General features: G+C 36.8%; 1 protein-coding gene across 1 annotated transcript; it reads left to right on the plus strand.

Annotated features, from left to right (window-relative positions):
• The first annotated feature begins 1819 nt into the window (after positions 1–1819).
• LOC143637247 (uncharacterized) lies at positions 1820–10561 on the plus strand. Its single transcript, XM_077104687.1, has 18 exons — positions 1820–1981; positions 2085–2154; positions 2426–2977; positions 3059–3229; positions 3297–3410; positions 3674–3732; positions 4321–4387; positions 4502–4553; positions 4642–4734; positions 5517–5600; positions 5729–6138; positions 6798–6859; positions 6960–7029; positions 7132–7212; positions 7305–7406; positions 7643–7767; positions 10095–10185; positions 10268–10561. Exons 1-18 carry the CDS (start codon positions 1935–1937, stop codon positions 10319–10321), a joined length of 2304 nt encoding a protein of 767 aa, XP_076960802.1. The 5' UTR covers positions 1820–1934; the 3' UTR covers positions 10322–10561.
• The last annotated feature ends 11855 nt before the right edge of the window (positions 10562–22416 follow it).

Below are 22416 nucleotides of genomic sequence, written 5' to 3' on the forward strand. Positions count from 1 at the left end.
AACCCAAAAAAAACCGGAAAACCCGGTCAAATACCCGAAACCAGTTCCTGCCCGATATGGTTTTGACTTTTATTGACCATATTCAGAACTGGTTTCTACTTGGATACCGGTTCCTAAAAATACCTTGTTTGTGCAGAGAGGGAGATGAGAATCATGACTCATGAGATGACAATTGACACTAGTAAGAAGTGAGTTGGGTTAGGCCCAATTGGTTGAATCATTAGGGCCCAAGATCAAATGTTGAGCCCGGTCTTGAAACATGTCATTTGTAAAAATTGAAATTTTTGTTATAGAAAAAGGTGTTAGCAATATAATATAATGTCTTGACGAATAACCTGGCCATTTATGAATCCGATAGTATAGAATTTTGATCAACCAAGTGCAAACATACGGTAAGCGCATGACATAATTATGTTATGATCACATAAAGCCTCTTTCAACTATCGAGAATATGTTACAATTATTATGTCACTAGATACTACGCTTTCGAGTTTCGTCACCACATGAGGTGTATAGCGTGCAAGCACCTGGAGGTGACAATCCAATACTATAGAAATTTGTATACTTTTCATCCCTCTTTTTTCTTCCCTTTCTTCAGTTAAATGAAACTAAGGAACAAAGTGTATTTTCGTAAGAAAAATCGAAAGTTTAAAATGCAAAATGTGTTAGTTGTGAAAAGTGTAATTAGAAAGTAAACAAAATCAATGATGAATCTAACATTAGTCATCGTCTCCGCCATGGTGGTTGGTTTGATGACAATTCAAACGACCACACGATTCCCCGCAAATTACGTTCATGTCGAAACCAAACGGTAATCTTACAATTTCTCAACACATATACTCGTTGTATGTATCTTCGGTGACACGTGTACACAATTCCGTTCAATCAAATTATATTCGCCTTATAGTTTCTACGCCAGAAATTTATCGTTAATTTGTTTGTTTGTTTCAGACGATATCGAATTCATTGATCACCGAAACGTTAAACGGACGTATCACGTTTCAATCGAGAATTAGGGTTATATGTTCTGCGAAATTCATTCGGATCGTTAGGGCTTTTGGCGCTAAAAGGTCAGATATTATATATGTCTCAGATTTGATACGGATTGAGATATAATGGCATAATTTAGGGGTGTAAACGAGCCCGGCGAGCCGACTTCTTTTTCAAAAGCTCGAGCTTGGCTCGTGACTCATATTTCAAGCTTAAGCACGACTTGTTTATTATATGTTAACAAATTTAATGTGTATTTAATTATTTTTATATATTTTAAGAAAACCTTAACGAGCCTCCTGAGCCTCAAATAAAGCTGGTTTAGTTATCAAGCCTGAGCTTGAGCCTTGTATGGAAGGATCATTAAGACTCATTGAGCCTTAACGAGCCTGATGTATTTTTAAGTTTTAACTCCTTTTTGGAGTTTTATGTATTAATTTCACAATACACAGCCGAGCTCGAGACGAGCTTAGGATTGTTAAGGTTTCCAGTACCTTAAACGAGCTGAAGCGCGGCTCGAGCTCGGTTGTTTAGTGTGAAGTTAATACATAAAAGTCCAAAAGGAGTTGAAACTTAAAAAAAATAACATTAGGCTTGTTAAGGCTTCACGAGTCTTGACGATCTTCCCATACAAGGCTTGAGCTCGGGCTCGATAACTAAACGAGCTTTATTCAAGGCTTGGGCTCGATAAGGGTTGGCTCGTTTCGAGCTTTTTATTGATCCGATCTCAAGCGGCTTGGCTCCCCCTAGAGGCATTATGAAGACTAATTTGAGGGGTTTTTTTGTTTTTTTTACAAATTGGATTAGTTTGATGATTAGTTGGAATTATTTGATTCTGCAGTGGATTTTGTGCATGTGATATGATCATCAGCTTTGTAGTCATGGTATGAACTATGAAGCCAACATATTGCTATGGGAAGTAGAATTGGTAAACTTTATGAGCTATGTTGTTATCCTTGCTGAGTAAGCGAACACTACGCGCAGATTTCAGGTATAATCTCAGTGGCTGATTGCTAGTATTCGATGCTGCATTATTAGTTTTACTACTGGGATTAAGAACTTTTTTGTTTAATTACTTGTGAATGAATTGACAGGGATGCATATGGATTTACTGTTAGACCTCAGTACCTTGAGACATTCAAGGAGTTTAATCGCATCTATAAGGTAATGTTGTCTTATTATTAGTGTGTGAATGTTTATTGCATAACACGATTCTAAGCGTGCTACAAAATACACAGATTGGGATCCATTAGACAAATAAGACAGAAAACTTACATTGGTGAAATGATGCGTATATTCAGTCTGTTTAACCTGTAAAAACTCGTCTCGGATATCATCAACCAAATGAGTATTGGTTGATATATTGATGTATATATGTATAGGTTTAGTTATTCGTATAATCGTGACATTCAAGTTCATTCCATTCATATTTCAGAGTGAGGAAAAAGAAAGATCAACAAAATGGAGGGTCTTTCTTCAGCAGCAAGAAGAACTTGGTCAAACAAACTCATCTATTGAGGAAGGCGTCACTAAAGCTGATGCTGATGTAACAGAAAATGAAACCAAACATGTACCCGAATCAGTTGAAGAGGAAACTGTTAACGTTGCAAGTGATGATACACCAAGAAATGATGATACACCAAGAAAGGATGATAATCAAACAGATAATGCTCCTGAAATAGTGGCCTCAGAAACACCAAAAGTTAAGAAGCCCGTGGTGGAGAATTGGACAGAAGTCAGATCGTCCCTTAGCAACATTGAGAATATGATGTGTCGACGTGTTAAACATGAGCCAAAAAGCGGTCATGAAAAACAACTTCATACTATTCATGAGGGGGCCCCCACCGGTGAGGACTCTAATGAGGAGTCAAATGATAACGAGCAACCAAATTCAACAGAGTCGAGTGATGAAGTTGAATCCTTGTTTCCTTGGAAAGAATTGGAGTCACTTGTACGTGGGGGCGTGCCACGAGACCTTAGAGGAGAGGTGCTTGTTTACACCTCATCAGTTGTACTACACACCTTAACAAATTAATTTTCTATTACATGTAAGATTTTATTGTTTCAGGCATGGCAAGCTTTTGTCGGGGTGAAAGCACGAAGGGTGGAGAGTTACTACCAGAGTTTGCTGGATGCAAGTGATACCGTACTGGATCTCTCTAAACCAGGGGAAAAAGTAGAAAGAGCTCATGTTCCAGAAAAAACTAAAAAGCAGATTGAAAAGGTCATTAATATTCATGTTCTTTTATAAGTTGCTATCTTTTTATGTGTGAAAGTAATCTTTTTTTTTTCTTAACCTAAAACAGGATTTACCACGAACGTTTCCTGGTCATCCTGCATTAAATGAGGAAGGCAGGAACTCTTTAAGGCGATTACTTATAGCTTACGCTCGCCATAACCCTGATGTTGGCTATTGTCAGGTAACCTGTTGATTAAAAATCTTAATGCACCTGATTAATTATCTGATTTACTCTATGGCAGTTTATATATTGACCAATGTTATAATCAGTGTCACCTGTTAAATTAGTACTACAAATGATTGGTCGTATGGTTGATGAGAATTTTTGGATTTGAACATAATTTTCACTGAGTAATAATGCTTTTAATATGTGGTTAATAATCAATTCGTTTTCTTGTAACCCGTATTCTGATTGTAAGGCCATTTTTCAAATAATCTGTGTAGGCAATGAATTTTTTTGCTGCAATGCTGCTGCTAATGATGCCTGAAGAAAATGCCTTCTGGTACGCATTGACTCGTGATCTTTCATTATGATTTTTAAATATGTTCAACTGGCACAGCGTTCTGTTTTAGTAAATACTTGATTATCTAGGGGCTTTTTTTCATTCCCACTTTTACAACAGCTAAGATATTTGAAAGTTGTCTTAGTTGGTTTCTACATGAATACTGTTACTATTTGAGCAAGCTCTTTGCTGTCAACATTCATACACCAAAACTAGTGATAGAGTTCATGGTAATAGCTTGTAAATACATACACATAGTGGTGGTTTCATCACGGTATTTCCATTAGTCTGTGACATTATTATGGTAAATTGGTACAATCATGTGATCTAAATATCTTTACAAGTGGGAATATACATTATAGTAGTTTATGAATATGATCATATGATCTATCTATATTTACAAGTGGGAATATATATTATAGTAGTGTACATGAGCTAACATGCCATTTTCCTACCCAACTAACAATTTACGGTAAGATAATATGATTTGAACTTCTTATACTAGCATGTCACTAAAATTACTTTTTTTAGCATCATTAATAAACCCCTTGGCAATTTGTCATATTACTTTGATTGGAATCTTTTCAGGACTTTGGTGGGAATGATCGATAATTACTATGATGGATACTTTACAACAGACATGATAGAATCCCAGGTATATTTTTCGATTATTCTTATATTTTAAATGTTTTATCGAGAACATTACCTAATTTTGTTGAGAATCTGGAGGGGGAAGAAATCATCATCTTCAAATTGTTTGTTTATTCAGGTGGATCAACTTGTTTTTGAAGATTTGATGCGCGAACGATACCCTAATCTAGGTTTTCTCTGCTGCTAGTTTTTAATAACTCTGTTTACTAATTAATTTATAACATGCAATATCTCATCTATGTGGTTCTTGTTCTATAGTTGCTCATTTTGATCTTATGGGAGTCGAGATGGGATGGATCTGTGGACCATGGTTTCTTTCCATATTTGTAAATATGATTCCATGGGAAAGCGGTGAGGCTTTTTTGTTTTATTCTCTAGGCTTGTAAACGAACCGAATGAATACGAACAAAGCATGTTTGTGTTAGTTCATTTAACTTTAACCGAACAAATGATCTAGCGTAAACGATTAAGCGAACATGTTTTTCTTATTCATGTTCGTCCGTTAAGAAAACGAGCATGTTAGGGATCGTTTATACTTGTTTGTGAACAACATAAACAGACAGTTCACAAACGTAAAACGAACGTCACTGAACATAGATGAACGGACATAACTGAGCTACAACTATTTGAAAGTATAGTGAAGAACAATGTGTTGGGCCTAGAAAGTTATTAAAACTAGACTAAGTTGTAATGAGCCAAAAAAAACTTTAAATGATTATATTAGCAAACATAAGCGTACGTATATAGAAAGTAACAAACATAAATGAATGAATATAAACGAATTAAAACGAAAGAACGTTCACAAACATAAATGACTGAATGGGACATGTGTTCATGTTCATTCGTTTAACTAATTGAACAAAATATTTTGTTCTTGTTCGTCTGTTTATTGAATAAATGAACACAGACGAACATAAATGAACGTTCACAAACACATATTAAGGAAAGAGATATGTGTTCATGTTTGTTCGTTCAACTAAATGAACATGTTTTGTTCATGTTCGTCCATTTATTAAATATACGAACTTCCCGCCGAACAGTTCACGAACTGTTAACTGAATGTTTCGTTCGTTTACAGGCCTAAAAGACGGATCCTTTAGCAATAATGATTAGTTGTCTTTTTTTACTTTCAGTTCTTCGTGTCTGGGATGTGATTTTATTTGAAGGAAACCGTGCAATGTTATTGCGAACTGCACTAGCTTTAATGGAGCTCTATGGTACCCAAATACCTTTTCATTTTAATTTGAAATACCTTTTCATTTTGTATCATGAGGTTATCACAGGTGATTATTATTATTATTATTATTATTATTATTATTATTAACTAATTTACAACTTGTTGTAGGTCCGGATGTAGGTTCAACCATGAATGCTGGAGATGCTATAACTTTATTACAATCACTTGTTGGTTCAACTTTTGATAGCAGCAATCTAGTTGTAACTGCTTGCATAAGTTTCTCCTATGTAACAGAAGACACATTACAACAACTTAGGCAAAAACATAGACCAGATGTCATAGCAGCAGTTCAAGAAAGAACAAAAGGAGATAATTTAAGGAAAAGTTCCAAAGGGCTGGCTAATAAACTTTACAGTTTTAAGAAAGAACGTGAGCCAATTGTGCGTGAACTTAGTATAAAACAAGGGTTTAACGATAAAGATAGCATGGATTTGATGTCTCCTGTTAAACGGGATAAGTCCTTTAATATGGAAAATGTCAATTCAGAAATGGACTCTCTTCCAGATCTTCAAGATCAGGTAAGTTTTAAAAATATAATATTTAAACCGGGCCGATTTGGGTTATGTTTTTATCTGTAACGGGTCAAACGGATAAAGGTAAAACGTTTAACTAAACAGGTAAACCGGTCAAATGAGTATTGAGTAAAACGGTTTGAAGGTCGTCTCAGATTTTTTTCATTATATGTAAAGAAAAATCGTTTTGATTTCCATTGTAAGTAGCATAGTTTCAGTTTTTACAATTATATGCAAGTAACCTTCTTTAGCAGGTAAAATGCTGACATGGCACACCGCCACATCATTAAAAAAACTACAATTTTCCTTACAACGGAAATCAAAACAAATTTTCCTTGCATAGAAAACTACTTCTTCTTTCATAAGATGACCAAACAATTTTTATTTCTATTGCATGTAAGTTATCTTCTATAGCAGGTAAAACGCTGACATGGCGCCACTACACCATAACAAACTACAGTTTTACCTGCTATTGAAGGTTACTTACATACTATGGTAAAAAAAATGAAACTATGTTACCTACAAATTTACAATGGAAATGAAAACAATTTTTTCTAGCATAAATTTACCAAAAAGGTGAAAGTAAGTTACATTTTGGTGTAACTGTTAACCCTTATCATATATATATAGTTTTGCAGTATTTATTAACTAGGTTAAATGTACAGGTTATCTGGTTGAAGGCCCAGTTGTGCTCAATGCTGGAGGACAAAAGATCAGCTACAATTAGGTAAGCTTCAATACTTTATTTTTATTTTTGCATTTATATTCAAGATGAAATAAGCAAAAGCGCCGGTGCCATTATATAACAAAGGGTATTGCTTGTCTAGAGCTGAGGAGTTGGAAACAGCACTTATGGAGTTGGCCCAACAAGATAATAGGCGCGAATTGTGTGCAAAGGTATTCTCTCAAAATATATATTAAACATTTCTTTTTATGTATATGTGGCAAAATAGGTTGATAATATGAGAAATTGATTCAAGATTTGTTAACATAATGCAGATTGATGATTTGGAACACGAGGCATATGAGCTGCAACAACTTCTTGATGATAAGAAAGAACAGGAAAAAGCAATGCTTGAGGTTCAAATACAATTTTGTTTTTGTTGTTTTCCTTGTATTAATATGTAATTTAACATTTAAAAAACAGGTAACTGCATTTTTTTTAATTACAGGTACTAATGCGAGTTGAGCAAACACAGAAAGTTGCAGAAGATGCTCGTAGATTTGCAGAGCGAGATGCAGCAGCTCAGAGATATTTAGTTCGTGTACTTGAGGTACTTTTTAAACCGTTAATTATAGTTACAAAGAAGATTTAAGATGTTCTACTTTGCCATTGTATGAACAAAGATGATATAGGTATTTGATATTTCCCTTCTCATATTCTTTGACCGTTTCGTCTTATATTCTCTCGCAGCGTTAAGTACTCAACATGAATTTTCCTTACGAAGAAGAATTTTATGAGATTATGGTATTTGATATTTCCTGAAAGTTAGGAATATGTTATATGCAGGAGAAGTATGAGCAATCTATTTGTTCACTTGCTCAGATGGAGAAAAGAGCTGTAATGGCGGAATCCATGTTAGAGGCAACATTGCAATATGATTCTGGCCAAGTTAAAGCACAAGCAATGCCAGCGTACTCGCATTTTTTTATTTTCTATTTTTGGATTTCAAACATGATTGATTTTCATGTCATTAACAATGCTATCTTATAAGGGTGGCAAACCCAACCCAAATGGATTGTTTTGGGTCAAGATGGATAAACTTTAAAAGTAAAATGGGTTAGGATGGATCATAAAAATTCTTCAAGTGGGTCAGGATGGGTTGGAAATATACAAGTGAGTTTCATTTATAGGTTACAATGGGTCAAAACAAAATATCCAAGTTATCCAAAATTTATCTATTCAAAATACCCAAACTAACACGTGTGAAACAAAACTCATCCGAAAGCCAAAAAACGATCAAAACGAAACAAAAATCTCAAGCCGACTAAAACGAAACTGAACCGAATAGAAAAACGACCAAAACGAAACACAAAAAACCGGAATGAAACTGAAAAACTGACCAAAACGAAACAAAAAAGCGAAATGCTACCGAAAAGCTAACCAAAACTAAACAAAAACACCGAACCGACCAAAACGAAACAAAAAAACCGAAACGAAACTGAACTGAAATAGAAAAACAACCAAAACGAAACAAAAAAATCGAAACGAAACTGAACTGAAATAGAAAAACGATCAAAACGAAACAAAAAAACCGAAACGAAACTGAACTGAAATAGAAAAACAACCAAAACGAAACGAAACTAAACTGAAATATAAAAACGATCAAAACGAAACAAAAAAACCAAAACGAAACTGAACCGGAATAGAAAAACGACCAAAATGAAACAAAAAAAAAAGCGAAATGCAACTGAAAAGCTGGCCAAAACAAAAACACTGAACCGACCAAAACGAAACAAAAAAAACGAAACGAAACTGAACTGAAATAGAAAAACGACTGAAATGAAACAAAAAAACTGAATTGAAACTGAAAAACTGACCAAAAGGAAACATAAAAAAAACTAAATGCAATTTAAAAACCGGATCAAAACGAATCAAAAACACCGAACCGACTAAAACGAAACAAAAAACTGAAACGAAACGAAACCGAAATAGAAAAACGACCAAAGCGATACAAAAAACCGATATGACACCGAAAAACTGACCAAAACGAAATAAAGAAAAGCAAAATGCAATCAAAAAGCTTACCAAAACAAAACAAAAAAACTGAAATGTAACCGACTAAAATAAAACAAAATGAATCGAAACGAAACCGAAAAAACTGACTAAAACAAAACAACACTGTAAGCGAGAAAACTGAGAAATCGAAACCGAAATCATTGAAACCGAGCAAATACCGAAACCGACCGAAATGAAAAAAAACAAAACCGAACCGAAAAAAAAACCCGAAAAACTCGAACCTAAACCGGTACAAAACGAGGTTTTTTTTTTATTTTTTTTTAAATGAACGAGGATGACGGGAGAAAAATTTTAGTTATTTTACATTTTGCATTTTTTATTTATATTTTGAGTTATTATATTTTTAATAGTTTTTTTGAGGGGTTTTTAAAACCCTTTGTATGTCAACCTTAACTTGGGTCAAGATGGGTTAGCTTTACCCATCTTGACCAATATCCATCCTAACCCTCTATTTTAAAAATCCATCCTAACCTATATCCATCCTGACCCATACCCATCCTGACCCATCACCCAAATCCAACCCAACCCACTCACATTGCCACCTCTACTATCTTATAAGCATTTCTTTTAATGAATAAACTTTTGGGGCAGTTCCGACCTTATTATTACATCCAAAATATATGAACACATAAAATTGTGTGACCCCAACACGATTTAACCCATTTATTTCAATCTGCCAAATGGGTTGGCGTGTGATAACGAAGTTGTAAACGTGTTAATCAAGTTAGCGGGTAGTAAAAAGTGGGTTAGTGAGTCAACCTGTGCAAATAAACAGGTTAGTGGGTCGACTTGATTATTAACTAAACACATTAAACAAGCCGACCCGAACATGGCCCGTTTTTTAAACGGATACCATATGCGAACCAAAAACCTGATTATCCTCGTGTCATGTTTGGGTCGCGTCGGAAGTTTTCAACCTTATATACACTAGTTATTTATGAAAAGAGGGTAACAGAAGCTTCGGGTTAACTCAATCTGGCTGGATTGGTTTTGGCCCGTACAAGATATTGCCCATTCTAAGTCACACTTATTTTGACCCATTATCCAACTCACCTTACCCACCCGTTTTATGTCTAAACTTTATATGTACCGACACTTTCTTTACCAAAACTTTATTAGCCAAATCAACGTATGTTTTTTTGTAAACGTCTGTATGTGCATGCATACATTGTTGCATCATCAACTCCTACGTTGACTAACATGAGTTGTGAATCCCGTGTAGAACCACCCGTCCCGAGTCTGTGAAAGACAACAACACAACAAAGAAGCCAGGCATACTTTCATTTGGACTAGGTTGGCGCGAACGAAACAAGGTTCGTATCTCTTAATTAATACTATGTGAATCTATCATTATTGCAAACATAATAAGGATTACATGTGATTATTATGTCACAGGGAAAAGAGACATCAGATGCAAAATCTGAAAACAATGGTCACCAAGAACCATAAAAATATAGAAATTTGAATGATCAAGTTTTTTGAAGGATTGTGCTCTGTGGTACAAGCCTCATTGCAGGTCAACATATTTTGTTCTTTTTGTTATTTTTGGTGCATTATTATATCTTTCATTCTTTCAAGCCCATCTAGTTTTTCATACATGCAGTGGGCAATTTGTTTACTTTTAAGATGAAATATGTAAATTGTAATATTTATACTTTATCACCAGGAGTAATCCAAATTCCCAATACATTTAGGTGGCAATGTCATTGTGAAAACATAAATTATTTGTGTTTGATCTTGAGAAAAACATTAATCAATATGATTATATATACCTGATTAAACTTTACAATATAACACATAACTAAGATCCATATATATCCATTTCAATATGTTTTATTAAAACTGATTATAATATGATCAATTACTCGATATGCATCGGAACTAGATACGGCAACAAGATCACATGTTTCTTATTTTTATACGTATCTAGTTCAGATATCGAATCCGTGTGCGCTATATGTGGCTTTTGGTACCAAACCTCTATTGACTCCTACCTAATTAGGGGGAATGGTTTTGACTGTTCTACTAAAGAAACTACCAAAATACTAATCAATCAATCAATCAATCAATCATACCCAGTAAAGTCCCACCAATAGCATAGCTATAAGTAGGGTCTGGGTAGGGTGGGATGTAGGCACACCGTACCTTTATCCACATGGATAAAGAGGTGGCTTCCAGAGAGACCCTCGGCTCTAACGTACATATGTATGAAGCAATACAAAGGAAATCAGAGTTCAAAAGTAGTAGTAATAATAATAATAATAACAATAATAATGATATTAATACTATTTATGTAGAGAAAATATTATTATGGTGTGTGACTAAAATAAGGTAAATAGAAGCCCTAAGGTATTCTTTTCTCCCTAAAAATCCTTAACTTTAATTCTACTTCTCCAAGAATTCCTATCCTCAACCATATCCACGGAGAGGTTAGGTCTATCAAATCAGAACAAGAAACAGAAGAATAGACTGAAAACGGATTTTGGTTTAACTCAATGAGAATGAAGATCACCTAGGTACTAACTCCTCTTAACCGTGCAAAGTTGGCTACCGAAAGACAATCTGACTGACAATCACTGAGACAATTGACCCCAGTTATAGATGCCCCTTCAGTTAATCAGTAGGAATGCTATGGACATTAAACACACTCATGTATAGTGGCGGATCCAACAAATTTTTTCACAGGGGTCGGATTTTTTTTTTGGTCGGTAATCAGTTGACTATGTCTATATAAACTTTTTTCGACCCAGATTCGTTGTTCAGGTCGGATAATCGGTATATAATTTATTTTTGCTTTGTTTCGGTAGTTCCAGTCGGGTCAAATCGGGTCGGATCATATATATATAAAAAGATAATCATACAAAATACGATATAACCTAGAAAAGTACGTGAAACTTTCATTTGATATGCATCATTAAAATACAAAATATTTAAAATTGTTTTCTATGGGTTTCTATTTTTTGGAATATAACCAAATATCATCAGTTTGACATTAATAAGCAGGTATTTCTTAATGAAATAAATAACTTGCGGTTGTGACGAGTAAATTGGACTTCACGTAAATTCATTGCAGTTGTAACAAGTAAATTGTATAAATCTTAACACCCACTTAGTTACGTAAATTGGACTTCACGTACTTCGTTGCTGAAAAGCTTCTTTTTAAAGCTTGCGGTGTGACGAATAATACGAGACATAACTTCAATAAACGATATAGCAATGAAATGAAGTTGGTGAGTAAAACAATGTATATAAAAACCCGAAACATTTTCTTTTAAGATTAAAGCTCTTTATTCATTAAACTCACCTAACATATTACTTACGTCATTGGGTTTTAAATATAGATTGGGTTGGGAGTTTGGGACTTGAGTTTAAAAATTGGTATAGATTGATGGGCATTTAGGCTTAAATTTGTATTAAATTTGTTTACATGAAACTCATATTTAATTAGATAAATTATTTATATGCATTTATATAATTATAATTGTAAATATGTAAATTTATTTTATTAGGGTGGGTATCGAAATATCATTGAGTCATTTCAAAATTCCACATGGATTGCTTTATGGTTCTTGAAATTTCATAGGGGTCGGTCAGGATTTTAACACACATATATTACTGACGGTCGGTCGACGCTCTTTCAGGTAGATCTGTCATTGCTCATGTAACTTAAAAAATAAATAAATAAATAAATTACACAAAAGGTTCATATGGTATGTATATATATAATAAATTGGCCCCCTATGTATTGGATCTAATAAGGTTTTTATATGGTAACATAAAAGGTCCCCACGATGATTGTTAACTTATTACGTTGGTTATATGCAATCGGTAATTGGGACCCTACACTTGCTTTAAAATCGTGAATAAAACCATTAACACGGCTTCATAGACAAAACCTAGTAAATAAGAAATCATGGAATTCAAATCCTAACAGAGGGAGAGTCCGTGTTTGCTTCAATAGATTGTGAATAACACCATTTACTTGATACATATGTTTTAGTCTATTTTTATGTGTTTGGATATGTTACAAATGGTAAATCAAGACTCTATAACCCTGAACCAAACATGTTTATTACCCAGTCAACAAGAAAACAAATAATACAAGCTGTTTATGATAGATTACATACTTAAATCAACGATAAAATACTCTCAAAACTAACCAATGTAATCAATGTGATAAACATAAAAAAACACACAACTGCTTCTAAACACTTTTATTTTAAATGTTATGAAGAATGAAGAACCCCAAATAATGCCTAGAAGACATTTTGAGAGAGCAAGACGATGCAAATGATTCTCCATAAAAATAACCCATGCGTTTAACACAAATTTTATGTTATCAATAACAAATGTGTGGGCCCAGACCTTCATAAGCTTCCATCCGGCCCAGCAAACTTCAACCCATCCATCCACAAGCAACCAAGTTATCCAACAGCATCAACAGGGCCGTCTCCGAGGATTTAAATACATCGGCCGAGCCGAAATAAAAAAGGCTCGTAGGCCTTAACGAATAACAAAATATATAAGCTAATTTTTATAAACGATGATTAATGTTATAACAATAAATATAACAAAAATATAATATGAATGTAATGCCCAAATTTCGAAATCCTATAACTTAATACTTATAGGAGTTATTAATACAACATTTATTAAAGTTAATATAGTTATTTTAATATAGACTCAATTTTTTAAAATTGTTTAAAGGATTTTAAATGGTATGTTGAAATAAAAGTAAGCGTGAAGTATAACTAAAACAAAACTAAAATGGTGAGTATGTAAATAAATATTTAATTATGAAATAAAGAGCAACCACTATTTTTGTCATTATTTGAAACTTGATTTTGTTGTCATCTTCTCCGCCAAATCTTTCCGGCAAGGTTATCCGGTGACCTATTTTCCATTGACTTTTAAACACAAAAATTAACAACATATTCAACCAATTGACGATGTCGTTTGATTCAAGATCTTTTATATATCAAACATATATATGTATAAAAAAGTTTGGACCCCCGAAACTTACATGTCCCGCCCGGGGGTGCGGATCGCATACCCCCGGCCCGGCCATGAGCATCAGCTTCAAGCCTAATAAAGCCTGATAACTCTCCAATGACCAGCCCAAAACATGTGCTAAAAATATAAGAGATCGTTAAACAATCAACCGACATATTTGGATATACAATTGATAAAAACATGTTATTTTTCAACAAGATAAAATACAAAAGATTTTTATTGTGTGAAACGAAATGTGAAAAATATGTAGTGAAATTTTTTTAATTATGATGACAGGGATATTTAGATTATCATGTATAAAAAAATTTGGGCTCTCGAAACTTACATGCCTCGGCCGGGGGTGCGGCTCGCACACCCCCCGGCCCGGACATGAGCTTCAGCTTCAAGCATAATAAAGCCCGATAACTCTTCAGTGATCAGCCCAAAACATGTGCTAAAATATAAGAGATCGTTAAACAATCAACCGACATATTTGAATATACAATTGATAAAAACATGTTATTTTTCAACAAGATAAAATACAAAAGTTTTTTATTGTGTGAAACGAAAGGTGGAAAAAAAGCGCGCAGTGACTTTTTTGTAGTGACAGGGATATTTAGATTATCATGTATTAATAGTACACTGTCGGGTCGTTATCATAAAATTGGAAGGATGTAAATAGGTGTTAAGGGCTACAAATATTCGATGACAGTGTTATTTGTTTGTACCATAGATATTGAATGCATAAAAATCTGATGGAGCCTTCCAGCTAACTTATTTTTGTTCTTACATTAGTTTCGGGCCTTTCGGCCAATCACAAACATTTGTACTTGGTATCTTAGTCTTTTTTAGAAAAAGAAATAACTTACACTTACTATATTAATCTTAATTCACATTTTTTTCATCAAGATTAGATACCATAGAGGTCCTAGCAATAAATGAAGGATACTAGTTAGGTGTTATACGCATCGACCATAATATTAATATAACTATTGTTATTACTTATTGAACTTTGTGTTTTTCAAACCTTAACACTTTTAATGGGACATATAAAGTATTAATTATTATTATTATTATTATTTGTCTTACGGACTGGTAATGCATTGACAAAGTTATGTAAATTCCCCTCAATTATAATTTTCCATCCTGTTTCCCTTAATCATCTCTCTCGCACCTCTACACCACCGCATGTATGTGCCATTGTTGATCTCGCGCCGCTGCACCACTACAACTCTTTCGGCCACACTTTCATTGCTAGTAAGTGAATTGCATTGAAGTGTCGATCAACGATCGAGATAAAACGAGTATTCCTAAGGAATCTTAACTAGTTAAGCTAAATAGGGTGTTGAATCCAGAAGTAGTTAGTGATGGTGTTGATTCTCAATTTTTTTTTTTGAAAATTGACTTTCATTAAAAAAAGACACAACCAACGACTATCACCAAGACGGAGAAAGACGCTGAAATCCAAAAACCAAAACCAACAATCACGTTACATCAAATAAACACCAATTTTTCCAATCCACCACCCCTATCTTAGATCTATTTTTGTACCAAAGAAAACCCAAAGATTTTATATCCGCAACCATTTCTACCACGTTAGTGCTCTTGCCCGAAAAAATCTTTTCATTCCTAGCCCGCCAAATCCTCCAACAAGTAATGATGACAATTCCATGAATAATCAACCTTTTATTCCCCGTCGCACCACAAACCTTATGCACTTCCACCAAATCATTGACATGAAAAACAAATAGTCTAGGGATGTTGCACCATGAACCAATCGCATTCCAAACGGCCATAGAAATGGAACACCCGGTTAACAAGTGCTCGAGCGATTCCTCATTACTCTCACATAAAGCGCAACTATGATCATCACAATACAAATGACGTCTAGCTAAAGCCTGCTTGGTTGGAAGGCTATCCTGAACGGCCCTCCACATAAAAATATTACATTTTTTCGGGACCCAATCGCTCCATTGGAAACTGGAACTCCCAGCGTCCACAACGGACCGCACCATCCATCTTTTAATCGCCGAAACCTCAAACTCTTTGCAGCTACCAACCGCCCAAGACCATGAATCTTCACGGTCAACCATCACCACCCCTTGAAGGAGATCTTCCAACTCCTGCTTCTCGCTGACCTCCTGATGGGAGCAAGGAGCTCTAAGCCAATCCCACACAATGCGACGAGAAGATCCAGTGACCACCAACCGATCAGCTAACAAGACATTTTTATGTTTTTCTACCGCATATAAGGACGGATACTTGTCCATAACCGGCGCCGAACCCAACCACAAATCCGTCCAAAACCTAACTTGGCGACCATTCCCGACTGTGGCCCGGATCACTCTATTAAAACCCACACCATCAACCTTAAATTTGTTCCAGAACATAACACAATTCTTCCAAACCCCGGGAACCCCATTATTAACCGGAGCAAGCCCCCAACAGCGCGAGGTCCCGTGAATAGACAACACTACTCTTCTCCACATCGCGTGCTGGTCATTTAGAAATCTCCCAAGCCATTTAGTAATCAGCGCTTGATTATTAACCTCTAAACGAGCGATACCTAAACCCCCTTCTTTTATAGGTTTGGTGACTACCTCCCAAGCCACCCAAGACATCTTCCTCACTTCATCCGAACCTCCCCATAAGAACCTTCTCATCAAAGCTTCTAAATCATTGGTAACCTTCTTGGGTGCCTTAAAAAGCGAAAAGTAATAAGTGGGAAGACTATCCAGCACCGATTTAATAAGGGTTAACCGACCAGCAATAGATAACGAATTAACTTTCCATTTAGAAAGCCTCTTCTTGAACTTGGACACAACCGGTTCCCAATTAACCACCCTATTCATGTTAGCTCCAACCATAATCCCAAGATAAGTAAACGGGATTCTACCCGGCTTACAACCCATGAAACCGGCTTGGATATCGATCTCACCATCTTCTACACCTACTCCAAATAACACTGATTTATGGAGATTAATCTTTAGCCCCGAACACAAGTAAAATATGCGAAGAATACGTTTCAAGTTATCAAAATTAAAAGAAGACCACTCTCCCATAATCATAGCATCATCCGCATAAAAGAGATGGGATAAAGTAGGACCTTCGTTAGGAAAAGTAATACCATGAAACGCACCTATATCACAGGCTTGTTTCAACATACCTGAAAAAGCCTCCATCATAATAATAAAAAGAAAAGGCGATAGCGGGTCACCTTGACGAATGCCTTTATGACATCAAAATTCGAAAGTAGGAGATCCATTAACAAGAACAGACGATCTGCTCGCCAACAAGATACCACTAATCCAATCGCACCAGACCGAAGGAAAACCCATCTGAGAAAGAACCGACAACAAGAACTCCCAATTCACATTATCAAAGGCTTTATCGAAGTCAATCTTGAACATAAAAATTCTTCTTTCCCTCTTTTTAGCCCAAGCAATAACCTCACTAGCCACCAAAGGGCCATCAAGAATATATCTCCCGGATAAGAAAGCCGACTGATGCTCTGAGACAATCTTATTCATAACCGTTTTGAGTCGATTCACTAACACCTTCGACACAGTCTTTAAGATACAACCAATGAGACTTATCGGTCTAAAATCCCCCAAAGAAGACGGATTGTTTACCTTAGGAATTAAGGTGATAAAAGACGAACCAACCCCCGAGCAAAAACTTTTAACCTTATGAAAATGATCAAGAATATCCACAAAATCCTTCTCGAACAACTCCCAAAAAAACCGAATGAACCTAAAATTAAAACCATCCGGCCCAGGAGCTTTGTCACCACCGCAATCAAAAACCGCCTTCTTGATCTCATGCACGGAAAAATCACTGATCAAAAAATCCGCCTCCACCGAAGACAAGACCGAAAACCCATATCCAATCAACCGAGGCCGGAGTGTAATAGATTCTTTAAACTTACCTGCAAAGAATCGCAAAACTTCCTTTTTAATGAGAACCGGGTTTGTTTCCCACGCCCCATTCACTTCCAAACCCGGAAAATAATTTGAAACTTTACGTTTATTAATAAAACCGTGAAAAAATCGAGAATTTTCGTCTCCATGAATCGCCCAATTACAACGAGCCTTTTGCTTCAAATCCCGGTAGTAATGATTATCCAACTCGCCTAGCCGTCTTTTAATTTCGCTTAAAGACCATGTCTCTACTTCCAACAAATCCCGGACCTCCAAGGTTTGGTCCAAGTCCCGCAACTCTTGCTCCAATAAAACCCTTTCCTCCTTTTCTTTGGCTTTACAATCGATCGCCCATCTAGTAATAGCAGCACGCAAAGCTTTAAATTTATACAGCAATCTCGCGTCCGGAGAACCATGAAACGAGCCATCAACAAGCGTCTTCTTAACCAACGTCCCAAAATCCTCTCTACCAAGCCATGAATTGAAAAACCTAAACGGTTTGGGACCATAATTCTTGGAAGAACCAATTTTCAAAACCAACGGACTATGATCCGGCTTATTCCTCTCGAGAGCAATATACTCCGCACACGGCCATTCCATAAAAAAATCCCAATTAACGAAGATTCTGTCAATACGGCTTAATTTATTTCCTGCGACAAAAGTAAAACGCCTCCCTTTCAAGGAGTACTCGTGAAGATTCGAATCATCGATGAAGTCGTTAAACTCATCGGCCTCACCCACATTAAACAAAGAATTCCGCCTATCCTCAGCACACCGAACGGAGTTAAAATCTCCTGCCACAATCCACCTCCCATTACCCTCCTCGATCAAATCACGAATTTCCCCCCAAAGAGCTCTTTTAGTAACTAGATTTTGAGGAGAATAAACATTGAGAATATGATATGAGCTACTCTTTCCTTTCACAGTGCCCGAAACAAGAAGCCAATTATTATTCTTGACCACCCTTTCCATACGAAAGACTTGAGAATCCCAGATCGATAATAACCCACCCGACCTTCCAGATGAGGGAACCCAATCAAAAGAATACTCACCATAACCCCAAAACCGACCCACATCCACAGAATCCAAGGAAACAAATTGCGACTCTTGTAAGACAATAAAACTAATCTCGTGATGGACTCGAAGACCTCGAATCCAATCGGCTTTGCTAGAACTCCCTAACCCACGGATGTTTAGAGAAAAAACATTCATTGAACACCATCTTGATAGCCTTCGGAAACAAGAACCTCTCTAACATTAGAATCAAAATCTTGCAAATTCTCAACGCCTAACGCCTTACTCAGCGCAATGGTCTTCTCCAACTCCACCTCAATCGGACCTTGATGTTGCACCAGATCTATACCTCTACCAATCATCGAGGCCTCCTCAGACTCTCCCTCGATGTCTCGAACCACCTCCGTATTAGTAGACATCCCTTTGTTAAGATCCGGTGTTAAGAACTCTCCTTCAACACCTGTCTCGATACCCCTAGTAACATCCGAAGGCACGTGCATAATACCGATAAACCTATCAAGATCAAACATATCGTTATCCTCCCTTGGTCTCTTCTTAGGACGCTCCCTAGAACCACTACCCCCACTTCGATTAGAAAATAAAGACTTCCGTCTGAACTTCTTATGTCCCTTGCCTTTCAACACAGAAACGTTAGTGCTATCAACGTTACCATTCTCAACCGCCTCCTCATTAGAAAGATCATAGGATTTCGAAAATTCACCGACCATCACGTTAGAATTATCGTTCACACAACCATCCAACCCATTAACAGCATGTTCCCTGACAGAAAACTCGTTAGCTTGAGAACCTTCGCCCTCTTCACGATGCACATTATGGGGCTCATCCTGCACGATATTATCATCACACTTATCCTCCTCCGGTAAAACGGGACCATCATCCTCTTCAAACTCTACTACACATTCCGGTATCCATTCCCCTACATCTTCATCCACCCACACTTTGAAAATTTTTCCCCTCCAATTAATGTCCACCCGGTCCACAATCCGTTTGCACTGTTTACTCAACACACCGATGAGAGTATACGATAAGTTGTTCTCTTCACCTGATAAGGAAGCCGGTTGAACCACCTTGCCAAATCTGCTTCCAATCAAATCGAAAACCTCGTCTAACACCAACTGAGCCGGAACCCCATGAACTTGGAGCCAGGCGATCCGACCCTCCTCCACTCCATTTCTATCAGACCAAGGTTCTAAAAACTCAAACCAATCTGACCATTTGTCTTTGTTATTCAGAAAGGCATCCCTATCCCCACTAACGTAGAATACCAACACCACTGAAAGCCCTCCCAGATACTTAATCTCTAATGATCTCCAACCATGCTTCCGAACCAACTTTTTCAGAGACGTTAACGTGTGAAGATTCACCACCCTCCCCGTAAGAGCACATCCCTTCCAATGAGAAAACCGTTCCACCGAATCATCCACCTTAATCTCATCTACTTTGTTCCGATTTAACAAGGAATCAACAAAGGAACGCCCATTACCAACTGATGCATAGGGAACCCCATTCTTATCGGATCCTTCGGAACTAGGGTTTGTTTGACCACTAGGATTTGCATGCCTATAAACAGGGACCGAGGCCGTCTTCCTCCTATTACCAGAATCGGGTCTATGTAGATTCCCACCATCCACAAACCGAGCAATCGCAATAAATAACTTATACGAACCGATCCAAACGTCTGATAACTCATCTTCCAACCGTTTGACATCTTTCACCTCGGAAAACGATACGAAAGCAAACCTCTTACCCCATTTATCCAGCTTCCTAGCAATATAGGAACCTTCGTAACGACCAAAGCTACCCATAACATCTTTTAAGTCTTGCGAAGAACACTTTGGGGGAATATTTGAGACAAAAAACTTCGATAAAACCTTGTTATTACCTTGAGCCTGATGACCATTCCGTTTCCCTTTCCGATTACGTGGATGTTCCCATTCTTCTGAATCCATGCCGCCAAGGGTCGTGGTCAAAGCAGCAGGGTGGGTCGGGGCGGCGACTGTGGAGGGGACTGGGTGACTGAGGTGACTGAGGTGAGGCGGAGAGAGGGAATAGTGGTGGTGACAGAGATGAGGCTGGGTCGGGGCGGCGACTGTGGAGGGTGGTGGGCCGGGAGGTGAGGTGGAGGGGAGGATTTCCGGTGAGATGGCGGCGGTCGGGAGGAAGGGTTACGGGAGAGAAACTGGCCGGGAGGTAGGGTTACGGGGTGACTGAGGTGAGGCGGAGAGAGGGAATAGTGGTGGTGACAGAGGTGAGGCTGGGTCGGGGCGGCGACTGTGGCGGGTGGTGGGCCGGGAGGTGACGGGAGGTGAGGCGGGCGGCCGGGAGGTAGGGTTACGGGAGGTAGGTTACGAGAGAGAGGACGAGGGCGAAGTTCTTTCACTTTCTTCGCATGAAGGGTTACGGAGGAGAGGCGGGCGGAGGTGAGGCGGGGGCCGGGAGGTAGGGTTACGGGAGAGAGGACGAGGATGAATAAGTTACTATTTTAACACGGCCCACTGTTGATTCTCAATTGATTGTCTAAACTAGACACTAAATTTAAAATTGAATTTTGATTAAATTAGCATACTCGTCGGTACTAAATCGGTCAAGAGTCAACCTATGGCTAAAATGATTTGATGTTGAAGAATACGGTACGTATACAACATGTTTTGCTTGTGATGCTAGAAATATTCATTGATCGTTAGTCTTTAGTCTTCTGATTTGAATTGTATATCGACCAAACCATGTTTTAGGTCCACTCTAATCTTGTGATTATAATCAAACCAAGAATACTTGAACATCACAAAAATACAATGAGCAAACCATAATATTTCACCTCTAAGACCTCTTCAAGTAATACATTCCATAATAGTCAAACTCACGCTTAGTCTCACACCACTATTCTGCATGCGTCAACATTTTTCTTCGTAGGGAACTTGTACACATCTAAAAAATAATCCTCGTCCGATAAAACCGTATGGGTGGGGGTATGTGTGCTATGATTTTTAATTCATTGCTTGCATCTACTGTATGATGATTAACCTATAAATAAAGAAAAGACACAAATTAATAACAATGGTATATATGGATTATGGTTTGTAACTTTTGTGATTCAATGCTTACGTGTTTGGGGAACCATTTAGAGAATCCTTTTCCTTGTATATTGATCCACCATGGCATCAATGGCACTAGGAAATTTTGTACTTAGCCGTTGTTCAAACAAATTAATGAAAGGGTGAACCTCTACACAATTTAACAAGACATCTATCTATACCATTAAAACAAAATCATTCTTTCAAATGTCATTCAACTAGAGTAATCAACTATGATGCCAACTAATACTATTATTATTTATAACATTACTAACAAAGTTACAAATATAACTTTGACTGTTGTATTAAATGAGGTTTATAGATATTTATGAATTATAAAATTTTATTTATCATTATTTATATTATGAATCCATAAGGTAAGGTGTGTTATTATGTATATTATTAAATTTAACTTTTTTTATTGCATTTGTTTAATCACTCGTGTATTACACGAGCTATATCCTAGTATTTAATAAAGTTAAATATAAAACTTGAATATTTTTAGAACATTTGCAATGCCATTAGA

This window comes from Bidens hawaiensis, unplaced genomic scaffold, assembly GCF_021521415.1.
Source record: "Bidens hawaiensis isolate Kalapana, Puna unplaced genomic scaffold, B.hawaiensis_p1.1 tig00008152_1, whole genome shotgun sequence".
NCBI classification, from domain to species: Eukaryota; Viridiplantae; Streptophyta; class Magnoliopsida; order Asterales; family Asteraceae; genus Bidens; species Bidens hawaiensis.